Below are 14,936 nucleotides of genomic sequence, written 5' to 3'. Positions count from 1 at the left end.
GCAGGAATTTTTAATTTGTGTAAAAGGACATTAAGCATGAGTTAGAACAGTCGGAGTTCGTATCTGTGTCTATCATCACCAACTACATCTGGGACTTTACTGTATTTACCTTTTTCTAAAAACAGAGGGGGAGATTTTGCAATGAAAATCCCTGTCCTTTAGAAGGACCTGCAAAGGAGAAGTTCGAATCCCTCTGCTTGCAACATCTGATTGTTGTGCTGTTTTTTGCCCATAAATAATCAGTCTGAGAAAAAAAGAAAAAAACAAACACATTCCCCCACCCACAGGGAAAACAAATAATACTAAGTAACTTCTGCTACCTGCATCTAAATGCAGTCAACCTGCATCATTTTTGCTTCATCTCATCTAGAAAGAGGCATGGTCAAACTTGCATCAAAGAAACATCTACAGCTGCTAGCATTGCTTAGCCCAAAGCCAATAGCTTTGTTTCCACAGGTTCAGAATTTTAACAGAGAGAGGTTATACTTCATCATTACTTCTCAAACATGAGTCCAGACAAGTAAGAACTATGGTAAGGCTATGAATAGCCAGTTTGGGCCTGCCAGGTCCAGCTTAGAACCCTCCTACTACTGCATGTGTGAGCAAAGAGCAAAGGTCTTTTAAAACAGACAACATCAATTCAAACGCGAAGTAGGAGATCATCCTCAAGGTTTCCAACATTTCTTGACGTCACTGCAGTTATTTAGCATTGAACTTTTAACTCTGGACTCCTTGCCATGTTTGACCAGAATTGATTTTTGGTACTAGTTTATTCACTAGTATTTTACTCCCCCTAGGTGAGATCTTTGGTTCTCAGCTGTACAGTCAATGTGCATCTTCTCCTGTCCCCATCACACAGAAGATAAAGACTCCAAGCAGTCCATTCCCCAAAAGGCACACCCAGCATCCTCCTCAGCTGAGTTCCCTAGTCTTCACCAGTCCTGCCAGATCTCTCAAAATTGCTAAACATTTTGCATTCGCATGAACACCAATGCAAAGAAGTTTCTGAACATCTCTTGACTCCAACACTGGAATGTGAATTATCTTTGCTCTGTTCCTCATATCCCTGCCTCATCTTTATTTCCCCAATTTAAACATAATGGAAGTATGTAACCAGAACCATAGCAGAAACACTGTGAAGTGGAAATTACTTGTTCTTCTAATACCAGCCTATTTAGTGGGATTAAAGATCAAGTGTTCACAACTTATACTAAAGCTCCCATGAACATTTCCAAGTTCATTCCAGCACTCTTGCATAAAGACCTATGATGGGATTTTAGCCTAAGGAAGCCTGGTAACTTAAACAGGATTATACTTAATGGGAGAGCAGAGGGAGCAGAATGGGGGCAGAAGGAACAAAAAAACCCACAAACCAAACGACCAAAAACTACACCTCTGCTCGTCCATGACCTCAGCCTTTGCCTCCCATTATCAAGTCTCTGTTACTCCCTTTCCTTCAGCTTCCTCAGAACTCTACCGTTCTTAGCCACTTCTTTCCCTTTCTGTCCTCTTTATCACCACCTCTACTTGACTGACTCAGCAGCAAACTACAAGTTCCTCAAAGGTAATATGTTTATTAATACGAATATGTACAGAAATGGTCTTTCCTTACCATATGGGTAATGGGGTATCCCATTTTAGACATGAAACAGCATGCTCAGTAAAACCAAGCCCCAAAATACAGGCTTTACAGTGAAGAGTGTGCTAGGAGTGCATCTAGAACAGAAAATACTCAGATATGATTAGTTCACCTGTTCCTAGCTGGCGATTTCCCTGCATCCTCCTGGACAGGCCCAAGGCGTGCAGACAACGTCGTAGTTGAAGAGTCCGGGTGAATCAAACTGCAAGGAAAAGGAGCATGTTACAGATGTTTGAGAGATTTGCCACATGCAGCGCCATCAGAACAGCTGGAATTAAAATACAGTTAATTATAATGTTACATCTCATTCACACCCATAATTATTAAATCAATGAGGCAATAGGGAAATGTTTCCCCATCTCTAGGCCAATGATATCTGGAGGACGGTGCTCAAATCTTCTTCCTTCAGACTCAAGCCTTGGCCAATACAGCCTCTTCCCACTTCTCGTATTATCCTGCCTTTGTGCCTTCTTCCTTACAGGCTGCTATTCCATGCTTTGGAGGTAGAGGCATTGCCTTCCATCTCCCCAACACATCATCTTTGCAATCCAATATCTGTAGCTATTGCTAGACAGCTTTTACCAAGGTAGCCTGACAATCTTTTGTAACTGTTCAACCTGATCACCATCACCATTGCCCGCCACTTTCTTCCACCCCAGGAGGAAGGAGAGCAGATGTTCGTACACCAATGTAATTCCTACTGGCAAAACTGTATCAGATATAAGCCACTGCACTCCAACTGATACAGCCATACTGGCTGTGCTCTGGGATGTAGACATGTTACTAGCACAATAAATGCTCTTCATGAGAAAATGTAGACAATATAACTTTGCCTGAGTAGCTGTACTCACCAAGAGTACACTACTTCTTCACTTTTAAAGGACACGGCCCTTCAATTTAGTTAAAAGTAGGAGGCCATACCTTTATGTTCCAACTACTCAAAGGGCCGAACAACGTCAGACAAGTAAATACAGCATCACTCTCTTAACTGCTTTTCTCACTGCTTTGCAGCATGACAGCAGAAGATGCAAGAGCCTTATCTCAGACACATTATTTTGGGAAGAGATTCAACTCCCAGGTTTTCTTCTGAAGCAAATTACTTCTCACACAGAAGCCACATATTAGAAAAAATACCTTGCTTCCATTACAAAGCTGTGAGTTGCCACTTTCCACTGTGGTGGCATTTAAGTTCAGTGTCTTGAGTTTAAGCCTTTGAAAGTCAATCAGAAATTTACCAAATGCAGTATTGAGGGGAAAAAAAAAAAAAAAGGCACTGTAGCCCACTGCAAAGTTTTACATTTTAAGAGCAACAAGTACTGAAGAAAATTTTAATCCTCCTAAAGTAACAATAAAGTACCTAATCTCAATCTGTCTCCCCCTCACACACAAAAGCAGTCCATGTTTACTCAGTGTCTCCCAACAAGACTAAGCATTCTAGTAGAAAAAGAGCTATCAGCCTTTCAAGGATAGGCAGAATTTTTCTCCAGTGCTACAAGCTGCCCAAAAATATATAAACACTGTCTGTACGTGTTCATGTCTACAGGCTGTAGAATTTCCATACTGAAGATACTAATAACACATCAGAAGACAGAACTAATGATACCTTCTATTATTTTGTACACCTGAAGAGAAGCATTCCAAGCACACATACTTATTCTCTAATTCAAAATTTTGTAGTATTTATCCCAAGAATTGCAACATTAGTGCTTTAGATGACCATGACATTAAACCAGAAGTACCTTCCTTTATTTAACTGCTTCCATACAGGAGCACCATACTCTGAAAAGCGACATGCTAAGCAAGAGTCAGGGCATTTTCTGAAAACCATTGTTTTTGAGGTTTTTCTTTTGATACTATCAGAATCACTAGAAGGTATCTGCTGAGAGAGGCACATGTCACTAACACTATCCCTCAGTTGAAGAAAGTCTGACGCAAAATCTCCTCAGTAGTTTCACTCCTGCCTGTTCTTCTGTTTTCAGGGAAATGAGCACAAACAGCACATCTGATTATTTCTTCCTTCCCCCACATTAAATTGAATCAAGTGCCTCAGAAATAAACTTGCGTACCACTTGAGAAGTACGGTGTTCTTTTATTCATCTTCCAAAAATAAAGATCCCCTCATTTGAAACCAATAAGAAACTCACTTTGAAAGGAGATCAGAGAACCTTTATAGCTGTCCTTTCAACCCACTTCAGTTTAAACACTTCACTCTTATTTACACAGAAAACATCCCTCATATTCTCTCACTCAATCCAAAACCTGACAGTTAAAGCATCAGTGTTACATTGATTTGTCTCTCAACACACTGGTGGTTAGAACGGATGTTTTTTGGTTGTGTCTTTTCAAACTCTGAAGCTAAAAGCCTGTTCTGTCACTGGTATAGAATCACTGATTGAATAGGTTAAAAGAAGAACTGCAAATAATTTAAAACTCCACTAGAAAAGTTTCCACATTTCAACTTGAAGAGAAGAATATTAGAAGCAAGCACAGGATTACGTTCTTTTTACAGGAGATATACTTCTAAATTTCCTAGATGGAAACCACCAGATTTTGGCTAGGCAGCTGTCAGTCTGGAAACATAGTTAAGATTCTGGAGCTCAGCATGAAGCCATTCACTTTACCTTTGCCAGGTTAGATCCTCCTCCAGAAAGATGTTGCGGCTAGCTTTACGGCTCCCAACTGGTGTGCGTGGCTCGCCAGGATCCAGCACTGAGACAGAACACGCAGAATCTGACAGAGCATTTAAGTCTTCTCCAATGGAGTTACTGTCTGTGGAGTGTGCATAGCTTAAGGCTATTTTGCGGCAGTAAGTGCAGGCTCGTAGATCCCCTATGGAAAGGGGAACCAGAGAGTGTAAGTGGGAACAAATAGTACTCTGTTCCTACAGGATCAGAGGTGTGTAGTGGTGGGCAAATAAGGATTTCCTGTTTCAAAACCTCTTTGCATGTTCAAGTCTAGTTCTCATATTCCCTTAAACAGCAAAACCCCAGATAATTATACACTCAGGGAATTTCTCCAAGCAAATGATGCATAACACGTGATCAGTAGGAGAGAGATAGGTTGAGGAGGCAGGGAGACAGAGCGCATGTGCACACTGAAATCAAGGTACAACAACTGCCAGTCAGATATAACATACCAACTGATGTCTGGAAATCATTACCTTCATCAGGAGATGTCTAGAGTTTGGTAACTGGTATTTGAAAGAGTTTCCCTCATCCTCAATTAGAACATGTGGTTCATTAGATTTTAAAGCTACTATTAGTAAGAGCAGCTTTCACTTGAGCACACCTTTTGTAGTGAACATCCTAGTTAAATAGTGGCCATATTTGTTTTGTCATCATAGACATAGTGTTGGTAAAAATAAGCAAGGATGGCATAATCCACCACTGTTCATGAATAAATTAGTAGAATTAGGTCCCATGATTCTTTATGCTTATTTCTAAGCCCACCAGAGACCTGTACAGCATTGTCTAGCAGATGCCAGAATCTAAAATGCAGTGGTCCGAACACAGCTGAGCACACAGAGAATGTTCTGCTTCTCAACAGATAAACCCTACCCGTGTAGCCCATGAATTTTCCAGGGATTTCCTGATTGCAGCATCGACTACAGAAGATCTGCCCACAAAGCCGACAGTGGTGCCTCCGCCGGAAGGTGGTGAATTTCTCACTGCAGTCATAGCATTCTTTGCACTGGCTGTCAGGCATCCAGTACTGTTTCAAGTCACTGTCCTACAAGGGAAAGCAGCGGAGAAAAACTTTTTTTGTAAACAAAAAAGCATGTTTAGATTCACAATTGCTTTGTAGACTGTGCACACGAAAAGGACAATTCCCTGTATTCATGAGTAAGTGTGTGTGTGTGCGCACGTGCAAACTCTTGTGTATAAGCACACACATGCACAGAAAGGATTTTTCTTGTGCTTTTACAGGGAGCCAGAAGGCTGAGAGTTCTTAACTGTGAGAATAAATCATAGAATAGTTTGGGTTGGAAGGGATCTAAATCTAGTAAGGCTTTGCCTTCTTGATCCAAGATGGAAACAAAGCAGATAAAAAACTATCATGAGCTGCAGATCAAGGTCAAGAAGAAACAAACATATGAAGTACTGATTGCTCTTCCCTCTCATTTGCCCCTAGCACATGACAGACCCTCAACTAGCACAGTTTAAAAAAAAAAAACAAAAACCCACATACACAAAACCCCACACACGTTAGTTGAAGCTAGTATCCAGGGGTAAATCAAGCTATCAGGTATTATCCATACAGAAAGATAATTTCAACAGCTAATACTGGGATGTACTTTGAAAGGATTATAGATACATGTAAAAAGATTTGTTATATGATCAAATTCTTCAAAACCTCAGTAAACAGTTGTAAAAGCCTGTGTCCCAGATTCTTTCAAAACTCCAGGTTAAATGCTATGTGAAGACAACTGTGGAATACACATTCAGCAGAGAAGGACATACACTGATTTACAGCAGCCACGTGAATTTTTGTCTTGATTTTAAGACTTGAAAACGAAGAGTTAAAACATCCATTTGGTGGTGTAGCTATAAATAGACCAAGATAAATCTCTCAATTATGATTCTGAGCACACCAGCTACAATTACCATGGATGGAGACAACTGCTAATAGTCACATGATAGCTCTGACTGTGAAACACTCTTTGCTAGAGTTCAGTTCTGGCAATGAGCCTTTTCAGAGGGACTGAATACTCTGGGTTTTTCTTAGGAAGAGAAATGCTGCAAGGATTTTCTCAAAACAATCCAAGAAGAGAGAAACCACAGAGAAGAAAGGTGATCTGTACACTAATTTTCACATAACTTAAAAAAAGCATGCCCTGAATTGGGGTTTAATTTTGGACGTTCACTAAGTGAAATTTAACATAGCTGCTAGACCGATTTTGAGACTAAAACAGCTATGATCAACAAAACAACCATTTTATGCTGTCCTCACCCAAGAAAACTCATACAGAAAGAAGTCGAAGGCTGCTCAAGGCAGTCTAGTGTTCAAAAGACTCTAGAAATTTTTAAGGTTAATACTAAGCTTCAAGCAGGGAAAGATGCAGTGAAGAGCTTCACCAAGGAACTGTTGCAAAGCTGCAAGGGATGCCAATTAACAGATTTTGCTGCAGTTCTGCATGATAATCCACGTCTCTCGTTCTACCACATAGTGAGTGGCTGTTCCAAGCAGCAGTGCCTCTGCCCACCATCTCTCCCACATGCACATCTGCCCCACTTGCACACGACTGGGTGTTTAGAAACCCAGCCATTGCTGGTGACACCTTCCAGCTCTCAGCCTTGCTCAGTCAAAGCCAACACTCATGACAAGAACAGCCTACAAGGAAGGGTTCAGAACAGAAGTCTGGCCCCTGTTAGCAGTAGAGGTTGCTTAGAGCAGCACCTTCCAGGATATGACACATGCTTTCTACAGTAGTAAAGTGCTCTCCTGCAGAGACTGACCAAGTCCACAATTGTTGCCTGGAATAACTGAAATAAGACATGACTGCTTTCAAGGGGAGTGATGCATTACCATTTGTACAGAAGTCAGCATGCTGACAACTAACATACTGCTTTCAGAGAAAGATCTAGCCATATTCGTTTATTGCTGCATGTTGTCTGTTTGAGCATTTACTCCTTCAATAGCTTCAAAGAGGTCTGAAAATCTCCAGGGCCTTCAGAAGGTGCCACAAACTGAAATATTAGTAGGGGCCACACTCAATGCCCTGCTTACTGCAATGAAAGGCTGTTGTTTCACCCTCAAAATATATCACCCTTTCTACTAAAGCAAATTTACTCCTACAAGCAGGATAGCACCAGAAGCTAAGTGAGTTTACTCAAAGTCTACCTGTAAAAGCTACCAAGACAAAAGCCTTTTTCTTCTTCATTCAGTTCAATTAAATGTGCTTTTGCATGTTCGTGCCTTGCTCCCAGACACACATATTTATATCAGCACTTATAAATAGTTATGGCTTCTTTTCTTAACTAGATCCTCCTCTTAAAGGCATGGTCCAACATAGCAGAGGGAGGTGAAATTAGCAAGTCCGTAGCACCATCATCCAGCTGAATCAAAACTGATTAACAGGACAAGCCTTTCAAGCAAATATTGCTAACCAGTCATTACCACAGTAAGTAGCGGATTTAATTCATCCTCAGAATTCTCATTACTATTTGTGACAGTCAATGTGTTTCACCTGCCCATGGTTAGCCTTTGAGGAAGAAAACCACCAGGTAATACAAGATAAGGTAATACAGAAGTGAAGGAGTCTAAAATGAGAGCATCTGGTTCAAGTTCAAGAAGCTGAGCAACTGCAGTGTTTCACTCCCACAATATGACAGCCGTTTGACATGTCAAAAGTCAGTGTCAACTTAAATTGTTTCCCCTGCACTCACACAATGATTCTTTAGTTTATTCACTCATCCTTCAAACATCTGAAAAAATCCCCGTGATGTATCTAAAAATGAAGCTCGGAGAAGCGCAGTAAACAGTTCAGTTCCCAAATAGTTTGGCTTACAAATCCCTCAGAAGTAGTACCTGGCTCTTCCCCTCCATAATTTCTTTGAGGCGCTTTAGAACGGTGCTGAGGCTTCTTAACTGAACTGCTGTTCGAGGATCGTGACCTCCAAGAGGTGGTTCTACTTTCCTTCGATTGTCTGGAAGGCAAGGGAGAGTAGTATTCATTTCTTCCATGACACATCAACATTTACATCACAACACAAAACTCCATTAGAGAGAGGAATGTTCACATATGTATGCACTTTACAAAGTTACAGCATGTATCACTTCTTGCCCTTGCACTCTTCTCCATCAAAAGGAGCTTCTGGTGCCAGGTAGCTTGCTTTGACATTTTAAATACCAGCCTCTGTGTTTACAAGAGCCAATTTAAGTTCTCTGAAAATCACAGAATCATTAAGGTTGGAAAAGACCTTTAAGATCATCAAGTCCAACCATCAACCCAACACCACCACACCCAATAAATCATACCCTGAACTGCCATGTCCACACGTTTTTTGAACACTTCCAGAGATGGAGACTCCACCACCTCCCTGGGAAGCCTGTTCCAATGCTTGACCACTCTCTCAAAGAAATTTTTCATAATATCTAGTCTAAACCTCCCCTGCCACAACTTGAGGCCATTTCCTCTCGTTCTATCGCTGGTTACTTGGGAGAAGAGACCAACACCCACCTCGCCACAAGCCCCTTTCAGGTAACTGTAGGGAGCGATGAGGTCTCCCTTCAGCCTCCTCTTCTCCAGACTGAACAACCCCAGGTCCCTCAGCCGCTCCTCATAAGACTTGTGCTCCAGACCCCTCACCAGCTTCGTTGCCCTTCTCTGGACACGCTCCAGCAACTCCATGTCCTTCTTGTAGGGAGGAGTCCAAAACTGAACACAGGATTCAAGGTGCGGCCTCACCAGTGTCAAGTACGGGGGCACAATCACTTCCCTGCTCCTGCTGGCTATACTATTTCTGATACAGGCCAGGATGCTCTTGGCCTTCTTGGCCACCTGGGCCCACAGCTGGCTCATGTTTAGCTGGCTGCCGACCAGCACCCCCAGGTTCTTTTTCTGCCGGGCAGCTCTCCAGCCAATTCTACCCAAGCCTGTAGCGTTACATGGGGTTGTTGTGACTGAAGTGCAGGACCCAGCACTTGGCCTTATTAAACCTTATACAACTGATCTCAGCCCATCAATCCAGCCTGTCCAGATCCCTCTGCAGAGCCCTCCTACCCTCCAGCAGATCAACACTCCCACCCAACTTGGTGTCATCTGCAAACTTACTGAGGGAATGAAAACATCTTTTAAAGAAGTGATTTTCAACCTGCTATATGAACCTTGTAATAGTCTTTTAGAAAGCATTGAAATCTTATTTTAGAATGCCCTCTAGGATATTAATACTTACAAAATGGCTGCAACAATATTCATATTCATTCTAGGACTGCTATAAGTCAATGCCTTAACCTGAACTTATTTATAAATGACTACAGCAAGTCTCAGGACTCAACTGATCAGTTTCTATTAAAAACAGTAACTCAGAATAAAATGCATCCAGAAGTTCACCTTTCTGAGTTCTTTTGGTTTTGTTTTTTTGCTAAGAAAAAAGCCAAGTTGTTGAGAACTTGTACAGTCATTCTTGATTAACTACAGCAAAGACTCCTGAATAAAAAGGTAACACAGTTAATTTCTTTCCTGTAAAATGCTAGATTACTTTGAAGCATTGCCGTACAAGTTACAAATAGGATCCTTCTCTCCAGAAAGATCTGCAAACGCAGTGCTGTATTTACCAGAACATTTAAACATTTTCAGAGTCACTTTTCTACATCAACAACTTTTCTGAATAGTTTAAAGTTTCTTACCAGCTTCATTGCTCTCCATCTGACTAGCATTTTATGTTCATTCCTCCTAGTACAGGAAGAACAGACATGGCTGCTTTCTGTTTTCTGCTTTAGATATCACTTATGTCAGCAGGAATGCTGATAGCACTAGCAGAAGCATGTTAACTGTTGCAGTACAGTAACAACTAGGCTGCTGCTTTTGTGCACAGATCAAAACCCTTAGAGTAATCATTATTAAAATTCTGAGATTCCATACCTCCTCTTGAGGTTCTTAGTAGATGTTTTTAGTTAATCAGCCCACATATATAGCTGCTTAATGACCTATGTACACCAAAGAATCCACAACAGGAGATGATTTTAAAGAGATTCCAGAGGGCTAAAACCCAGTTCTGTGGCTAGCCACTTGGATGATATTTTTTTAAAAGTCCAACAAATACACTTTCGTACAGTATCAAGTTAAGTATTTTAGGGTGATTAAAGGAACTTTAACATTTCAAGAAAACACTGATAATACCATAGAAACCTTTGGCTCCTCCTTACTTCTATCACAAGATCTATGCTGCATTTACTTCCTCAACTTACCTGCTGTAGCTTCTGAATTCAAGAGAATCTTCTTTCCAGGAATGTTGCTTCCAATTCAAAAAATTACTATCAGGCCTCCTGCCTAACTAGCTATAAATCTTGTCAGGCAAGTGATTTTCAAAGTATGAACTGAGGAACATACACAGCACTGAGGAACTCCACACTGGTTCTCTTGTTAAATGCCCTTTTCTATGTTACACAAAACAATGTCAAAAGGATGTCATCTACATTAGAAAAAGCAGGCCATCCGCAGTAGGAGTGCATGGCTAACCTGTTTGCACTAGCAAAGCTGACCAATTTTTGGATTAAAATTCAGCTGGTCCTTTTCCTTTTCAGTCATGTGATTTTTCCCTTTCTGGAGGACAATAAGCTGTATAGCAAGAACGTACGAAGTTATAGTTCCTGCAATACAGGACACACTGTATCTAAAACACCATCTATATAAAAGAACTCACATTTATCAATCTTAGGTTAACACTTAATCCTGATCCAAATTCCATTACTATAAATACCATAGCCATTTTCTCAGTTAATGCACACATTATTTACAGATGTATATGTTTTCAGCATTGTAACTGTATTTCCTTATTTCACCATTAAATCTGCAAAAGTCATGCTCCCTTCCACAAACACTGAAATTATAAGAGTATTTTTCTTGCTTTGTCCACATCATCATCCTAACTGCCATCAGTTGCACTTCTGAAACAATTTCCTATTTACTTTTGATTTGATGCCAAGAAGGTTGACCACACTTACACATCTAAGTACTGGTAAGCCTTTCTAGTGCTCCTGAAGCGGCAAACTCAGTATATGCTACTAAAAAAACCCCAAAACACCTAAAACCAACCAACCAACCAACCACACAAACACCCCCCCCCAAAAAAAAAAACAACCAAACAAAAAACCACATACATCACCAGCCACAATTAAAACTACACACAAGAAATCAGTTTTTTTAAATAAAATTAAACTTTATTTAAGTGCAATTTAATCTATTATGGCAACCAGATAAGCTCCACAAACTTTTACTTGACATTGTCCAACCAGCACAAAAACAACTGTAGGAAGTGAAGACAGCTTCCTCGTGGTTTTGATACACAGAGTCCTTATACTTTCTCAGTCCACAACTCTACCATATCTTCATCCATTTACGCTTGTTGCCTAGCCAAACACTCATAAGAGACAGTCATTTTTCACTTGATATTATTGTGCATTTAATAAACAAAAGACAGCTGCATCTCAGCCCTTCAATGTAACACACCAACACGAGTGTGAAACACATCTTTTTGGGACTAGCACTTTATGCAGCAATTGTGTCTTCCATATCCATTCCCTTCCCACCCACATATTAACTGAACCAAGCCTCAATATACCAAAGGAACCGCATCTAAATTTCCAATCTGACTTATTTCTAACCTATGTAACCTTCTTAAGCTAAAAATTAACTCCTACAGCTAAAAAAAAAAAAAAGTCCTCATATTTCAACAGTAATCCTTATCCTTCCTACACGTATTCATGGCTGCTGATCCTTGGCAAAACCTATACATTCTCTGAAATGCTTTTCTCCTCTTTTTCCTGCTCTCCCCACCTGAACCATGATCACTGGGGAGGAACCTGCAATGCCATTCCAGCTATGATTAGCACACTCTAATGAGTTCAGGCCACAGAAAGATTTGCTCAGCAAGTCGTGCAATTGTTCTGCATCCACAACTACCGAATCACTGAAATATATTTTTCCAGAGTTTCTTTCATGACCTTGTATATTTTAGCATTCATTTCTACAGTGAATGACAAGTCAAAAACACTACAAGAACTACTTGGTTGCGACTTAGCAACTAGTTTCAGTTTACAGGAAGAGAGCTGACCATACACTAACAGAAGAAGTAGAACAGAGTGCTTCAGTTTTAACAATAAACAAATACCCCCACCACAGATACCACAGTTTTGCTAATACAAATCAACATTAATTGTTTTCTAGTTATTTGGTCTGCCAAAGCATGTCGTTTCATATTCAAGCTCACTATCACAGTTCAAATATCGCATCTTCCTCAAGACACTGCCACACAACGCAGTGACATGAAAAGTATGAAAACTGTCCTTAACTTCATTTTACAACACGCGTTTTTGTTTTCCAAAACATTTTTCAATAGAAAAGATGCTCTGGTAATAAGTCACGTTCTGTGTGATTCTCAGTAACCGCCACACACTTTCCTCAGGCCTTCTTCTCCCTCATATGATCGTTGGCCTTTCCTGACTCCTGCTAAGCTCCTTTGCCATTCCCTATTACTGGCAGCATGCTACAGTTCTCTAGCATTAGCAGCATTATCCTGCATGATGGGGTAACAAGCTAGAAGCGCTTTTACTACCAACACTCTGTCTCCAATCGGTCAGTACTTCTAGTTCTCCTTAAACTGGATTTGCAAGCTGTGACATTATCTCAGTATGAGACTATTTTGATTCAATCCAGCACTTTGGAAGCACTCAGCTGACAGCACACAGATACATGCAGCCCAATACAGCCAGCTGGGCCCACTGTCTCTATAGAAGTGACACCAGCTCCCCAGCACCCTACTTCAGCACATGAGGATGCAACAGATTACACAAGAGAAGTTACTTCTCTTGGAGAGAAGTGCCGCAGAAGTCAATGCAGAGTCTCAGCACTGGTTCTTCAGCTGTACAACCTACAAAGCATCTCTGGTATAAGCCAGGCTTCCAGCAGCTTCTCCTATTTTCACAAAAGCCAGTAAAAAGCTATTATAATATTCTCATGTATGCGGTCCTGAAGGGAAGCACACAACTGAAATCCTACATATTTGATGCTGGACAGTTTCCTACAAAAGCCGCTACCCCTTCACGTTGTTCTGCACTTGCAGTTGTCAGCCAGCACAGTCCCTGCGCAATGAGAATATCTGCTGTGCAAACAGTGCAAGCTAACGGACAGATGAGGGGTGGGAGTCAGCATCTTCAGAAGCAATTTCATTCCATCGCTGTTTTGAGGCACCAGCAGCCTTTTATTTATTTATTCCTTTCAGTTTGCTTAAGCCTGGCACCTTATTTAAACTCAAGTAGGCTAAAAAGACCTTTGTGAAGGACGTAAGTATTTTCCTGCCTACACCTGCCCATGTTACGAAGTATCTGAGTAAGGGCCAAGCCTAGAGAGATGTTTACAGGCCTGCAGATACAAGGTTGCAAGACAACTCAACTAGATTAGACATTTCACTGTCACTGAACTGAGCGGGTGAACTGACCTATCAATCTAGGTGTTTATGCAAATCACATCACTTCTTTTCATACTTTTCATTCTTTAGATATGAGAATAATTTCTAAGATTATTTGTGCAGCCCAGCATCTGTTCAATGTTCAGAAATCCTCAAAGACCTGATTAGTCAGCACCTTTTAAGACAAAAGAAGGCATGAAAATTCATTTTCTTGTTTGCTTCAAAAAAAAAAAAAATCAATACCTGAGATATTGAGAGAGGAGAGGAAAGATTCAAGTATTTTTCCCCTCTTCAAATACAGTGAGATGACCTGAAAAACTCCCTTGAAACTTCCTCATCAATCCAGTATACTTTTACTTGCATTACAGAGTTCAAGTTTGTTACAGCACTCAGATTATTTAGGGGGAGACACTCAACAGTGAATCAGGCCACTCGGCACCCAATATCACAGAAATCTCTTCAAAAAGCCAGCAGTTCCTGCTTGGTCTAACTTTACTGCTTTCCAGGCTGATTCATCATCACATTTTCCTAAGCGTACTTCTGTCCAAACCCAGGGGCATGAATGGAGGTCCTGAAAAGGAGTTGGAATAATGCAGCAACAGTTCCTTCCCCACATGTTGGACTACGTCTCATTTCCCTGGCTGCTACTCCCAGTGGAAGTCAAACAGCAAGATTATTTCTGCCTTCTGAGTAATGAACAACCTACCTCACTTAAAGGTCTCTGACTTGTAATCCCCAGCTAATTTCCAAGTCATTTACAAGATCTAACTAAGAACGAAGTAGAGTAAATTGGCAAATCAGCCAAGAGCATACTGCTGGACTTGGGGCATTTGAGAAAAAGCTTTAGAAAAAACCAAACAAACAAGCCTTAATTGGCTTGTTTGTGACAGGTACAACTGAACAGCACAAATAGTACTAGAGGGCAAGGAGGAAGATGACGAATGTGTTCAACTAAGACAGCATGTAAATGACTTAGAGAGATGAAATTCCTAGTTATTTGCACTGGACTTTTGCCTGGTTACCAAAACTACATACCTTTCTAAAAATCCCATATGCATTAAGAAGATTTAAGATCAGATTTGTTTGTACTAGGTACCATACTCTTGGGAATACTGTCTTGCACAGGATTTTTACCCAGCTTAGCAGTTTGCTCAATGCAAAACTTGGGG

The 14,936-nt window shown here is 40.7% G+C and overlaps 1 protein-coding gene across 1 annotated transcript in view; it reads right to left on the bottom strand.

The window, feature by feature from the left end:
• PIKFYVE (phosphoinositide kinase, FYVE finger containing) overlaps positions 1-14,936 on the bottom strand; it is a 62,690-nt gene that overhangs the window by 45,104 nt on the left and 2,650 nt on the right. The window contains exons 3-6 of the mRNA XM_010282926.1: positions 8,168-8,286; positions 5,197-5,368; positions 4,261-4,468; positions 1,752-1,841 (exon numbers count right to left, since the gene is read on the bottom strand). Coding sequence (XP_010281228.1) covers positions 1,752-1,841; positions 4,261-4,468; positions 5,197-5,368; positions 8,168-8,286 — 589 coding nt within the window. The remainder of the gene's footprint in view (positions 1-1,751; positions 1,842-4,260; positions 4,469-5,196; positions 5,369-8,167; positions 8,287-14,936) is intronic.

This window comes from Phaethon lepturus, unplaced genomic scaffold (genome assembly GCF_000687285.1).
Source record: "Phaethon lepturus isolate BGI_N335 unplaced genomic scaffold, ASM68728v1 scaffold25492, whole genome shotgun sequence".
Classification (NCBI taxonomy): Eukaryota; Metazoa; Chordata; class Aves; order Phaethontiformes; family Phaethontidae; genus Phaethon; species Phaethon lepturus.
The sequence above is the reverse complement of the archived record's forward strand: the minus strand, read 5'-3'. Positions and strand labels throughout refer to the sequence as shown.